General features: G+C 46.4%; 1 protein-coding gene across 1 annotated transcript; it reads left to right on the top strand.

The window, feature by feature from the left end:
* The first annotated feature begins 1,195 nt into the window (after window positions 1-1,195).
* LOC115163962 (probable G-protein coupled receptor 151) lies at window positions 1,196-3,088 on the top strand. Its single transcript, XM_029716141.1, has one exon. The coding sequence runs from the start codon at window positions 1,196-1,198 to the stop codon at window positions 2,558-2,560; it is 1,365 nt and encodes a 454-aa protein (XP_029572001.1). The 3' UTR covers window positions 2,561-3,088.
* Window positions 3,089-13,790: the final 10,702 nt, after the last annotated feature.

A 13,790-nucleotide genomic window follows, 5' to 3' on the forward strand; every position in this document is an offset into this window, starting at 1 on the left:
TGGGGTGCCATTTGTGAGGAACTCTATGATTCCTTTACAAAGTAATGTCTTCTAAACAAATTCAGTTTTGAAACAGTTTGTATGGCTCAGAATGTAATGAAATGCAAGTCATTTACCATGCAGTCTTCACGCTTACTGGAATTCTTTTGACTAAAACAGTTTGTGCAAGTTTAAGCCTGCATTTTCTGTCTTTTTTTCTAGTTGTAATAGATCAGTAAACAAATGTATGGGTGTATTTTCCATTGTGTTCACTGTTCATAGAACTGTTCACTGTAGAAGTAGTGGTAGTGGTGTTGTGAAGATGAAGAGCGCCCTCATCTGGACAAAAGACAAGCCAAGATTTTATGCAAGGCATAACAATGTCTTGCTGGTCTTCCTCGTGACGTTCTCCTATCTTAAAATGTAAATAATAATCATTATGATAAACATACATTTAGAGTATGTTATTTTTTTGTTATTGCAAAAAAAGCACATTAAACAAATTTAGGGGACACACGTCTATATTTTCAGGCTATTCCCAAAAGAGAAATGATGATTCACACATTTTCACACATTTTGAGGAAATATGATATAATCCATAGTCTTAGACATAGTAAATGGTCTATACATGGATATTACCTATTGGGTTTATTATTCACACTGGCCCTTGGTCTTCTAGCCCGAGGCAAAACAGAGATGATTCATTCATAGCGTCAAACTTGCCTGCTGTCTCTCCAAATTAGAAAGTCGTGTTTAATTTGATGCACTGGGGACTAAATCCCTACGTCGCGCAGCGCAGCGCCTGTTGAGTACAGTTGGAAAAGGTACAGCGTTCTAATTGGCCCGGCGAGTTTCGCGCAGTTTAGTCAGCTGGGGATGGCAACTGTCAATCAAACTGCAGCCTTTATAAGCACGGATAAACCCATCAGGAGACAAACAGACAGGACAGGAGTATCTGGAAGCAAATCGATTTTTGATAAGCAGATTAGGCTACAATCAGGAGTTGAGTTTTAGATCAAGACTGATCCATTCACTTGTTTGTTGTCTAATCTTTTAAAATCTTTTTCTCGCAATACTTTTTTTCAAATAGTCAGACTTTTTTGAGTCAATTTTTCCAGCAGTTTTCATTTCCATCAGTCTAGGCTTCTTGTATTAAGTCGGCTTTCAATATAGTGTTCTGTAAGCGCTTCTCTCTCCACCGCCTGTTTCTTCTGAGATGGATAATCTGCCAGGGGTGAACGTATCCACTGCTAATAGCTCCACTGTGGACCGACTTCGTCCTTCGTTCATAGAGCGTGGTTCCTACGAGCTCTTGGATCCAGGCGAGCTGCATGTCCTTGTGCCTGTCATTCTGGGGGTGATCTGTTTTCTGGGGCTGGCTGGTACTCTCACAGCTATGGGCATCCTGATCTCCAATGCCCACCGTGGGAAACTCTCCCTCATCAATGCTCTCATCCTCAACCTGATGTTTGCCGACGGCCTTGTCCTGGCGTTTGCCCTCCCGTTCCGTGCCGTTGCCTTCTCCAAACCCACCTGGACGCTTGGCTGGGCGGTGTGCAAGACCTGTGATTGGTTCCTGCAAAGCTGCATGGTTGCAAAGAGTTTTACCGTAGCGGTGATGGCTAAGGCTTGTTACCGTTACGTCTCTAACCCGACTAAACAGGTCAGCATCAGTCTACGCTCCATCCTATTGGTGATGTGGTTCCTCTGGCTGTCTGCCTGCTCCGCTCCCATCCCTACCTGGCTGTTCTCCTCACTGCGGAGAGAGACCCGGGGGATGGTGTGTGTGCAGGTGGTTCCCCCCGAGGCGCAGGACTTCATGTCGGTCTACGTCAAGGCGTACCCCCTTGGTGTGTTCTGCGCCCCTTTGAGTTTTGCCCTGCTGTATTTCTGGTGGGCGTATGGGCGGTGCCAGCGGCGCTGTAGTAAGACCCAGAACCTCCGAACGCAGATCAGATCCAGGAAGCTCATGCTGATGTTGTTCAGTCTGACGGTAGCCATGGCGATGCTGTGGCTGCCGCAGTGGGTAGTCTGGGTGTGGGAGCGGCACGCCGCAGAGCGAGAGGCACAAGGACCGAGAGAGGAAGAACCCTTTGTCGTCTTCTCTCCCCCTCTCCTCTTCTCCATCTCCGCCCTGCTCCTCACCTTCTCTCTCTCCCTGGTGAACCCCGTCATCGTCCTCTCTCTGTCGGAGGAGTTCACAGAGGGGTACAGGGGTCTGTGGAGGCGCCTTACTCTTCGTAAACACACCCCGTCCAACCCAAACCCCAAACCCGGGCCCCACGCACCCACCGCCCCCCAGTCCCCTTGCCCACGACCGGAGACCTCAGGCCAGCTGCAGGGAGGAGACGGAAGCCTAGGCCCCATCCCTAGCCAGGAGACTAGAGTTGATCCCCAGCCCCAGGTGGAGCAGGGAGGGGTGGAGGAGGTGGATACGGAGGGAGAGAGCCCCCGGGATGGGATCGTGCTGCTGGATGTGGAGCAGTTCTGGCATGAGAGAGAGACAGGCTCGATGACAGAGGAAAATGATCCCATACCCTGGGAGCACCAGGAGGGAGCACCAGCCGAGGGGAGGAAGTGAAGAGAGGAAGTGAGGGAAGGAAGCAAGGAGAGGATACACACACCGACAAACAGGACGGGTTCTAAAAGGCAACTCAGTATTCAGCTACATCTGTTCTTGTTCACCCCTGAGCTTTGTGTATCTGTCTATCTTGTGTGGTTTTTGTGATCAAATTGTGTTACCCACCACCAACAGTGATTTTTAAGCAAAAGGTTGTTTGAGAGTTGTTGGACACTGCCTAAACGATGCCTGATACACTATTTAGCATGGAGACCAGCCAGTAAGCCTCCCCTCTCTCTTCCTCTCAGCTTGCTCCACAGCGTTCAAACAACCTTCAAACAACACACACAGTGACTATATCAGCAGCTGTAATGGACTGACATTTGATTATACCTCACTGGACTGAAGATCGGTCAACACAGGAGTCAACACAGGAGACAACACAGGAGACAACACAGGAGACAACACAGGAGACAACACAGGAGACAATGGTTGGTATTCATTCAACTGTGTTTAGGATATTGCTTGATGGGATACATTGGTTATTGTTGTCATGGTGACTATTGTAAAAAAAGAATACTTTGTTATATTTCACTGTAGATGTGTTTATATATATATATATATATATATATATATATATATATATATATATATATATATATATATATAAATACAGTACCAGTCAAACATTTGGACACCTACTCATTCAAGGGTTTTTCTTTATTTTTACTATTTTCTACATTGTACAATAATAGTGAAGACATCAAAATGACAAAATAACATATATGGAATCATGTAGTAACACAAAAAGTGTTAAACAAATCAAAACATATTTTAGATTTTAGATTCTTGAACAGTCTCCTCTGAACAGTTGATGTTGAGATGTGTCCGTTACTTGAACTCTGTGAAACATTTATTTGGGCTGCAATCTGAGGCTGGTAACTCTAATGAACTTATCCTCTGCAGCAGAGGTAACTCTGGGTCTTCCTTTCCTGTGGCGGACTTCATGAGAGCCAGTTTCATCATAGCGCTTGATGGTTTTTGCGACTGCACTTGAAGAAACTTTCAAAGTTCTTGAAATATTCTGGATTGACTGACCTTCACGTCTTTTAATGATGGACTGTCATTTCTCTTTACTTATTTGAGCTGTTCTTGCCATAATATGGACTTGGTCTTTTAACAAATAGGGCTATCTTCTGTATACCACCACTACCTTGTCACAACACAACTGATTGGCTCAAACACATTAAGAAGGAAAGAAATTCCACAAATTAACTTATAACAAGACACACCTGTTAATTGAAATGCATTCCAGGCGACTACCTCATGAAGCTGGTTGAGAGAATGCCAAGAGTGTGCAAAGCTTTCATCAAGGCAAAGGGTGGCTACTATAAAGAATCTCAAATCTAAGATATATTTTGATTTGTTTAACACCTTTTTGATTACTACATGTTTCCATATGTGTTATTTCATAGATTTGATGTCTTCACTATTATTCTACAATGTAGAAAATAGTAAAAATAAAGAAAAACCCTGGAATGAGTAGGTGTGTCCAAACTTTTGACTGGTACTGTATATATACATATAAAAACCGGTCAAATATATATAAAAAATCCTCATCAATCTACACACAATACCCCATAATGACAAAGCGAAAAACGAGTTTAAAAAAAATAAAAGATTGATCATCTTTGAGCTGTTTCTACATCTTGATTGGAGTACACCTGTGGTAAATTAATTTGATTGGACCTGATTCGGAAAGGCACAGACCTGTGGGTACCAAAAAATGTCTGCAGCATTGAAGGTCCTCAGGTGTACTCCAGCATCATGCTGTGGAGATGTTTTTCAGTGGCAAGTACTGGGAGACTAGTCAGGATCGAGGGAAAGATGAATGCAGCAAATTACAGAGAGAGCCTTGATGAACCTCAGGACCTGACTGGGGCGAAGGTTCACCTTCCAACAGGACAACGACCCTAAGCACACAGCCAAGACAATACAGGAGTGGCTTCAGGACAAGTCTCTGAATGTCCTTGAGTGGCCCAGCCAGAGCCCAGACTTGAACCTGATCAAACATCTCTTGAGAGACCTGAAAATAGCTGTGCAGCGACGCTCCCCACCCAACCTGACAGAGCTTGAGAAGATCTGCAGAGAAGAATGGGAGGAACTCCCCAAATACAAGTGTGCCAAGCTTGTAGCGTCATACCCAAGAAGACTGCAATCACTGCCAAAGGTGCTTCAACAAAGTGCTGAGTAAAGGGTCTCAATACTTACGTAAATGTGATATTTCAGTTTTTTTATATACATTTGAAACATTTCTAAAAACCTGTTTTTGCTTTGTCATTATGGGGTATTGAGTGTAGCTTGATGAGGGGGAAAAACAATTTAATCAATTTTAGAATAAGATGTGTAACAAAATGTGGAAAAAGTCAAGGTGTCTGAATACTTTCCCAATGCACTGTATATATATATATATATATATATACAGTATATATATTGGAGGTATTCTACTTATCCTTGAAGTAATGACCAACAGTAATGTCCTTTGTAAATACCACAAAGAGTTACAAAATAAACTCTACAAAATAAACTCTACATAAGCCTGAAATGATTTGATGCAGCAACAACAAAGAAAAATAAATAGACTTTAGAAAGCAGTAAGTGCATTTACGCTATTGAACAGTATTTGATGTTACTGTTACAGGTATCAGTGTTTTATTCTCCTATTTGAAGTGGATTTGTAATGATATGTGCTTGTAAAAAAGGTTGTTTACATTAAAGTGATATATAATATTGATCCTGTGCTTCATTTATGTAACATTTACATGTTTTGTCCTATTAAATGAGTTGGACCAAGGATGTAAGAGTGTGACTATCAAAGACAGCACGACATCAGTGCAGGCAGTACTCTTCAGAATGACTTTAACAATAACCACTGGTCAGTGGATGACGTTGCTATGGAGGTATGGACATGGGAAAATGGAGTGGCTGGGGGGGTCAGCAACCTTGGGACGGAACACAGCTGGCTACAGAACTAATGACCACACACACACACACACACACACACACACACACACACACACACACACACACACACACACACACACACACACACACACACACACACACACACACACACACACACACACACACACACACACACACCGGATGGACCCCTGTCTGTTGGCATTTAGGGGCCAGCCTTTATAACCTGTGTTAAGCAGGGTTTTTTTTTTTTTTTCACCTTTATTTAACCAGGTAGGCCAGTTGAGGACAAGTTCTCATTTACAACTGCGACCTGGCCAAGATAAAGCAAAGCAGTGAGACAAAAACAACAACACAGAGTTACACATAAACAAACGTACAATCAATAACACAATAGAAAAAATGATATGTACCATAAATAGGCCATGGAGGCGAAAAAATTACAATTTAGCATTAATACTGGAATGATAGATGTGAAGATGATGATGTGCAAGTAGAGATACTGGGGTGCAAAAGAGAAAGAGGGTAAGTAATAATATGGGGATGAGGTAGTCAGGTGGGCTATTTACAGATTGGCTGTGTACAGGTACAGTGATTGGTAAGCTGCTCTGACAGCTGATGCTTAAAGTTAGAGAGGGAGATATAAGACTCCAGCTTCAGTGATTTTTGCAATTCGTTCCAGTCATTGGCAGCAGAGAACTGGAAGGAAAGGCGGCCAAAGTAAGTGTTGGCTTTGGGGGTGACCAGTGAAATATACCTGCTGGAGCGCATGCTACGGGTGGGTGTTACTATGGTGACCAGTGAGCTGAGATAAGGCGGGGCTTTACCTAGCATAAACTTATAGATGACCTGGAGCCAGTGGGTTTGGTGACGAATATGTAGTGAGGGCCAGCCAACGAGAACATACAGGTCGCAGTGGTGGGTAGTATATGGGGCTTTGGTGACAAAACGGTTGGCACTGTTATAGACTACATCCAGTTTGCTGAGTAGAGTGTTGGAGGCTACTTTGTAAATGACATCGCCGAAGTCAAGGATTGGTAGGATAGTCAGTTTTACGAAGGTATGTTTGGCAGCATGAGTGAAGGAGGCTTTGTTGAGAAATAGAAAGCCAATTCTAGATTTAATTTTGGATTGGAGATGCTTAATGTGAGTCTGGAAGGAGAGTTTACAGTTTAACCAGACACCTAGGTATTTGTAGTTGTCCACATATTCTAAGTCAGAATTGTCCAGAGTAGTGATGCTGGATGGGCAGACAGGTGCGGGTAGCGATCGGTTGAAGAGCATGCATTTAGTTTTACTTGCATTTAAAAGCAGTTGGAGGCCACTGAAGGAGAGTTGTATGGCATTGAAGCTCGTTTGGAGGTTAGTTAGCACAGTGTCCAAAGAAGGGCCAGAAGTATACAGAATGTTGTCGTCTGCGTAGAGGTGGATCAGAGAATCACCAGAAGCAGGAGCGACATCCTTGATATACACAGAGAGAAGAGTCGGCCCGAGAATTGAACCCTGTGGCACCCCCATAGAGACTGCCTGAGGTCCGGACAACAGGCCCTCCGATTTGACACACTGAACTCTATTTTGGGGAAACGCCTAAATAATAGTTGAACAAGTTACTAATTACTTCAATGTGAAATAAGTTAAGCCACGCTAAATCTACCCCTATGAAAAATATAGTTGATTTAACTAAAGTTACTTAGAAAAAGTAGTTCATTACAGCTGAACAACTTCATGATAAACTATCATACACTGTTTCACTCACTGTAAATGTTACATATACTATATATACAAAGTTAGTGGATTCGGCTTTTTCAGCCACACCCATTGCTGACAGGTGTATAAAATCAAGCACACAGCCATGTCAGTCAGATGGACGAATCTCGGTTTAGGGGATCCCAGGAGAACGCTACCTGCCCGAATGCATAGTGCCAACTGTAATGTTTGGTGGAGGAGGAATAATGGTCTGGGGCTGTTTTTCATGGTTCGGGCTAGGCCTGCACAAAACAATTACCTCAACCCCACCGAACACCTTTTTTTATGAATTGGAACGCAGATTGCGAGCCAGGCCTATTTGCCCAACATCAGTGCCCGACCTCACTAATGCTCATGTGGCTAAATGGAAGCGACTCCACAGCAAAGTTCCAACATCTAGTGAAAAGCCTGAAAGGCCAGCATCCCGGAGTCGCCTCTTCACTGTTGATGTTGAGACTGGTGTTTTGCAAGTACTATTTAATGAAGCTGCCAGTTGAGGACCTGTGAGGCATCTGTTTCTCAAACTAGACACTCTAATGTACTTGTCCTCTTGCTCAGGGCACCAGGGCCTCCCACTCCTCTTTCTAATCTGGTTAGAGCCAGTTTGCGCTGTTCTGTGAAAGGAGTAGTACACAGTGTTGTACGAGATCTTCAGTTTCTTGGCAATTTCTCGCATGGAATAGCCTTCATTTCTCAGAACAAGAATAGACTGACAAATTTCAGAAGAAAGGTCTTTGTTTCTGGACATTTTGAGCCTGTAATTGAACCCACAAATGCTGATGCTCCAGATACTAGTCTAAAGAAGGACAGTTTTATTGCTTCTTTAATCAGAACAACAGTTTTCAGCTGTGCTAACGTAATTGCAAAAGGGTTTTCTAATGATCAATTAGCCTTTTAAAATGATAAACCTGGATTAGCTAACACAACGTGCCATTGGAACACAGAAGTGATGGTTGCTGATAATGGGCCTCTGTACGCCTATGTAGATATTCCATAAAAAAATCAGCCGTTTCCAGCTATGTAATGTGGACCTAGCTATGTAGTGGGGACCCAGCTACCCAGCTATGTAATGTGGACCTAGCTATGTAGTGGGGACCCAGCTACCCAGCTATGTAGTGGGGGCCTAGCTACCCAGCTATGTAGTGGGGACCCAGCTACCCAGCTATGTAGTGGGGACCTAGCTACTCAGCTATGTAGTGGGGACCCAGCTACCCAGCTATGTAGTGGGGACCTAGCTACCCAGCTATGTAGTGGGGACCCAGCTACCCAGCTATGTAGTGGGGACCTAGCTACCCAGCTATGTAGTGGGGACCTAGCTACCCAGCTATGTAGTGGGGACCCAGCTACCCAGCTATGTAGTGGGGACCTAGCTACCCAGCTATGTAGTGGGGACCCAGCTACCCAGCTATGTAGTGGGGACCCAGCTACTCAGCTATGTAGTGGGGACCTAGCTACCCAGCTATGTAGTGGGGACCCAGCTACCCAGCTATGTAGTGGGGACCTCACTACCCAGCTATGTAGTGGGGACCTAGCTACCCAGCTATGTAGTGGGGACCTAGCTACTCAGCTATGTAGTGGGGACCCAGCTACCCAGCTATGTAGTGGGGACCTAGCTACCCAGCTATGTAGTGGGGACCCAGCTACTCAGCTATGTAGTGGGGACCTAGCTACTCAGCTATGTAGTGGGGACCTAGCTACCCAGCTATGTAGTGGGGACCTAGCTACTCAGCTATGTAGTGGGGACCCAGCTACCCAGCTATGTAGTGGGGACCCAGCTACCCAGCTATGTAGTGGGGACCCAGCTACCCAGCTATGTAGTGGGGACCTAGCTACCCAGCTATGTAGTGGGGACCTAGCTACCCAGCTATGTAGTGGGGACCTAGCTACCCAGCTATGTAGTGGGGACCCAGCTACCCAGCTATGTAGTGGGGACCTAGCTACTCAGCTATGTAGTGGGGACCCAGCTACCCAGCTATGTAGTGGGGACCTAGCTACCCAGCTATGTAGTGGGGACCTAGCTACCCAGCTATGTAGTGGGGACCTAGCTACTCAGCTATGTAGTGGGGACCTAGCTACTCAGCTATGTAGTGGGGACCCAGCTACCCAGCTATGTAGTGGGGACCTAGCTACTCAGCTATGTAGTGGGGACCTAGCTACTCAGCTATGTAGTGGGGACCTAGCTACCCAGCAGGGAGATGATTAGGGAATAGGAGAAGAGGAGGAACAGGGGAGTAGAGGGAAGAGATGAGTTGAGAGGAAAAGTGGAGGGAGAGGAGTTGGTCTCACTCCCTTTCTCCCGGCACCTCTCTCTCTCTCCCTCCCTCTCTCTCTTCCCTTCTTCCCACTCCCAGCCTCCCGGTGCCTCTCTCTCTCCCTCCCTCCCTCTCTTCTCTTCTCCCCACTCCCTTTCTCCCGAAGACCTTTCTCTCTCATTTATCATTGATGGTGACCTTTCTCATCCAGAGGCACCAACCTCAATCACAGGAACACTTAACATATCTAACCCTCCTTTCCACTAGCCATAGGGCTAACACTAGGCTAACACACTTAACCTTCCATTCCACTAGCCCCTGGGCTATCGCTAGGCTAGGTTCAATACCATATAACTGGCCCCTGGGCTATCACTAGGCTAGGTTCAATACCATACCACTGGCCCCTGGGCTATCACTAGGCTAGGTTCAATACCATACCACTGGCCCCTGGGCTATCACTAGGCTAGGTTCAATACCATATCACTGGCCCCTGGGCTATCGCTAGGCTAGGTTCAATACCATATAACTGGCCCCTGGGCTATCGCTAGGCTAGGTTCAATACCATATCACTGGCCCCTGGGCTATCGCTAGGCTAGGTTCAATACCATACCACTGGCCCCTGGGCTATCACTAGGCTAGGTTCAATACCATACCACTGGCCCCTGGGCTATCACTAGGCTAGGTTCAATACCATACCACTGGCCCCTGGGCTATCACTAGGCTAGGTTCAATACCATACCACTGGCCCTGGGATATCACTAGGCTAGGTTCAATACCATATCACTGGCCCCTGGGCTATCACTAGGCTAGGTTCAATACCATATAACTGGCCCCTGGGCTATCGCTAGGCTAAGTTCAATACCATATCACTGGCCCCTGGGCTATTGCTAGGCTAAGTTCAATACCATACCACTTGCCCCTGGGCTAATGCTAAGCTAACCCTCCATTCCACAAGGCCCTGGGCTAGGTGTTGCATGGAGCTTTACTCTGTGATGGAAGCCTATGATGGAACTGTAGCACTCAACTGAACTGTGATATTGGCCCTGTTTGAATAAAATTAGAGACAGTGACATTTAATTAAAATAGCAAAATTCCAAAAGTCCTTTATGATGACCTGGGCTCCCGAGTGGCGTAGCGGTCTAAGGCACTGCATCTCAGTGCTTGGTTTGATTCCATGCTGTATCAACCAGCCGTGATTGGGAGTCCCATAGGGCGGCGCACAATTGGCCCAGCGTCGTCCGGGTTTGGATGCTGTAGGCCGTCATTGTAAATAGAATTTGTTCTTAACTGACTTGGCTTGTTAAATAAAGGTTACATTTTAAAAAAGGTTGTCATCTGAAATGCCTGACTGATTCAGAGGGGTTGGGTTAAATGCCAAAGACACATTTCAGTTGAATACATTCAGTTGGACAACTGACTAGGTATCCCCCTTTCCCTGATTGGCCTATCACCTGTAATAGCAGTGCTTGAGATGGAGAGAGGTTTTATAATATAGAGAAAGGCAGGGACAGACACAAAAAGATGTAAGAAAGAGAGAGTTTCAGACAGAGGGAAAAGGGCGGATGTTTTGAGTGAGAGAAAATCAGCATTTACAGGAGAAACCATCCCATGCTTGATTAGCTCATTAAACCAGCTGGGATCATGCTGGTAGAGGTGTCAGCAGGTGAGCTCATCACTGTGCCCCTCAACCCTTCCCCCCTCCCCCTCCCTCTCTATCTCCCCCACTGTGTGCGGGAAGTCGGGGATGTCACCAGTGTGCGTTTCATCCCACAGCCAATCATCTCTAATGGATGACGCGCCACAGGGTTCGCTGTGCAGCTCACAACATGCTAACGATAATTAGCTCACAGTGCAGGAGGGAGGGTAATTAAGATAGACAAACGTCTCCCCCTGCACCCCTACCTTACCCTTACGTCACCCCTCCCCTCCCCTTCACCTCAAACCTCCCTCTCTGAGGACATCCACAACCTCATACATAGTGTGTGTGTGTGTGTGTGTGTGTGTGTGTGTGTGTGTGTGTGTGTGTGTGTGTGTGTGTGTGTGTGTGTGTGTGTGTGTGTGTGTGCGTGCGTGCGTGCGTGCGTGCGTGCGTGCGTGTGTGTGTGTGGTGGGGTTGGGGGGGTCTAGCCTTGATGCTTTGGGTATTTTGATTGGAGTAAATCTGTCTTTCATCTCAGTGAAGAGCCAAAGGACAGAAACCTTTCAGGACCTCGTTGTCAACTTATAGGGGGTCTCTTTTTAACTCTCTGCTTTATCCATCAAACTAAAGTCAATCATTAAAAGAAAATAAACATTTGCTGAAAACATTTGTTTTGTTTATCCAAAACCACGGAGTTAGGCTGGGATTCATTCTGATCTCGGGTTTTAAAGACAGAAAGTTCACTGTAAGAGCTTTACAACTTGAAGGGATTTAATCAGTTTCTGATTGAGCCGACATCTGCAGCGATTACTGTGAATGCGATCTCCGCGGATGATGGAACATTGCCTTTAAGCCACATTGTCAACAACCCGCAGTCTAATTAAATCCCTTCAAGTATATAGCTCTTACAGTGAACTTTCTGTAACACTGACTAATTGGTAAGTGAGGTCGTAAAGCAACAAGACAATCGATGGAGTTGAGAGGAGTCAGCTGTTTCTGATCGATGGAGTTGAGAGGAGTCAGCTGCTTCTGATCGATGGAGTTGAGAGGAGTCAGCTGTTTCTGATCGATGGAGTTGAGAGGAGTCAGCTGTTTCTGATCGATGGAGTTGAGAGGAGTCAGCTGTTTCTGATCGATGGAGTTGAGAGGAGTCAGCTGTTTCTGATCGATGGAGTTGAGAGGAGTCAGCTGTTTCTGATCGATGGAGTTGAGAGGAGTCAGCTGTTTCTGATCGATGGAGTTGAGAGGAGTCAGCTGTTTCTGATCGATGGAGTTGAGAGGAGTCAGCTGTTTCTGATCGATGGAGTTGAGAGGAGTCAGCTGTTTCTGATCGATGGAGTTGAGAGGAGTCAGCTGTTTCTGATCGATGGAGTTGAGAGGAGTCAGCTGTTTCTGATCGATGGAGTTGAGAGGAGTCAGCTGTTTCTGATCGATGGAGTTGAGAGGAGTCAGCTGCTTCTGATCGATGGAGTTGAGAGGAGTCAGCTGTTTCTGATCGATGGAGTTGAGAGGAGTCAGCTGCTTCTGATCGATGGAGTTGAGAGGAGTCAGCTGCTTCTGATCGATGGAGTTGAGAGGAGTCAGCCGCTTCTGATCGATGGAGTTGAGAGGAGTATTCTGGCTGGTATATTATAGTAGTCAACAACAACAGCAGCTGGTAGTTATGACATGTCTTCTGATCTGGTCCAGTCATACAGTCGGGCTCCCAAGTGGCACAGCGGTCTAAGACACTGCATCTCAGTGCTAGAGGCGTCACTACAGACCCTGGTTCAGCAGTCTAAGACACTGCATCTCAGTGCTAGAGGCGTCACTACAGACCCTGGTTCAGCGGTCTAAGACACTGCATCTCAGTGCTAGAGGCGTCACTACAGACCCTGGTTCAGCGGTCTAAGACACTGCATCTCAGTGCTAGAGGCGTCACTACAGACCCTGGTTCAGCGGTCTAAGACACTGCATCTCAGTGCTAGAGGCGTCACTACAGACCCTGGTTCAGCGGTCTAAGGCACTGCATCTCAGTGCTAGAGGCGTCACTACAGACCCTGGTTCAGCGGTCTAAGGCTCTGCATCTCAGTGCTAGAGGCGTCACTACAGACCCTGGTTCAGCGGTCTAAGGCACTGCATCTCAGTGCTAGAGGCGTCACTACAGACCCTGGTTCAGCGGTCTAAGGCACTGCATCTCAGTGCTAGAGGCGTCACTACAGACCCTGGTTCAGCGGTCTAAGGCACTGCATCTCAGTGCTAGAGGCGTCACTACAGACCCTGGTTCAGCGGTCTAAGGCACTGCATCTCAGTGCTAGAGGCGTCACTACAGACCCTGGTTCAGCGGTCTAAGGCACTGCATCTCAGTGCTAGAGGCGTCACTACAGACCCTGGTTCAGCGGTCTAAGACACTGCATCTCAGTGCTAGAGGCGTCACTACAGACCCTGGTTCAGCGGTCTAAGGCACTGCATCTCAGTGCTAGAGGCGTCACTACAGACCCTGATCCAGCGGTCTAAGGCACTGCATCTCAGTGCTAGAGGTGTCACTACAGACCCTGGCCGTGATTGGGAGTCCCATACGGCCGCGCACAATTGGCCCAGTGTCATCCGGGTTAAGGTTTGGCCGGGGTAGGCCGTCATTGTAAATGAGAAT

The sequence above is a fragment of the Salmo trutta genome, chromosome 3, assembly GCF_901001165.1.
Source record: "Salmo trutta chromosome 3, fSalTru1.1, whole genome shotgun sequence".
NCBI classification, from domain to species: Eukaryota; Metazoa; Chordata; class Actinopteri; order Salmoniformes; family Salmonidae; genus Salmo; species Salmo trutta.

Coding starts and splice junctions, on each gene's coding strand:
- LOC115163962 (XM_029716141.1), top strand. CDS start 1,196: ATGGATAATCTGCCAGGGGTGAACGTATCCACTGCTAATAGCTCCACT.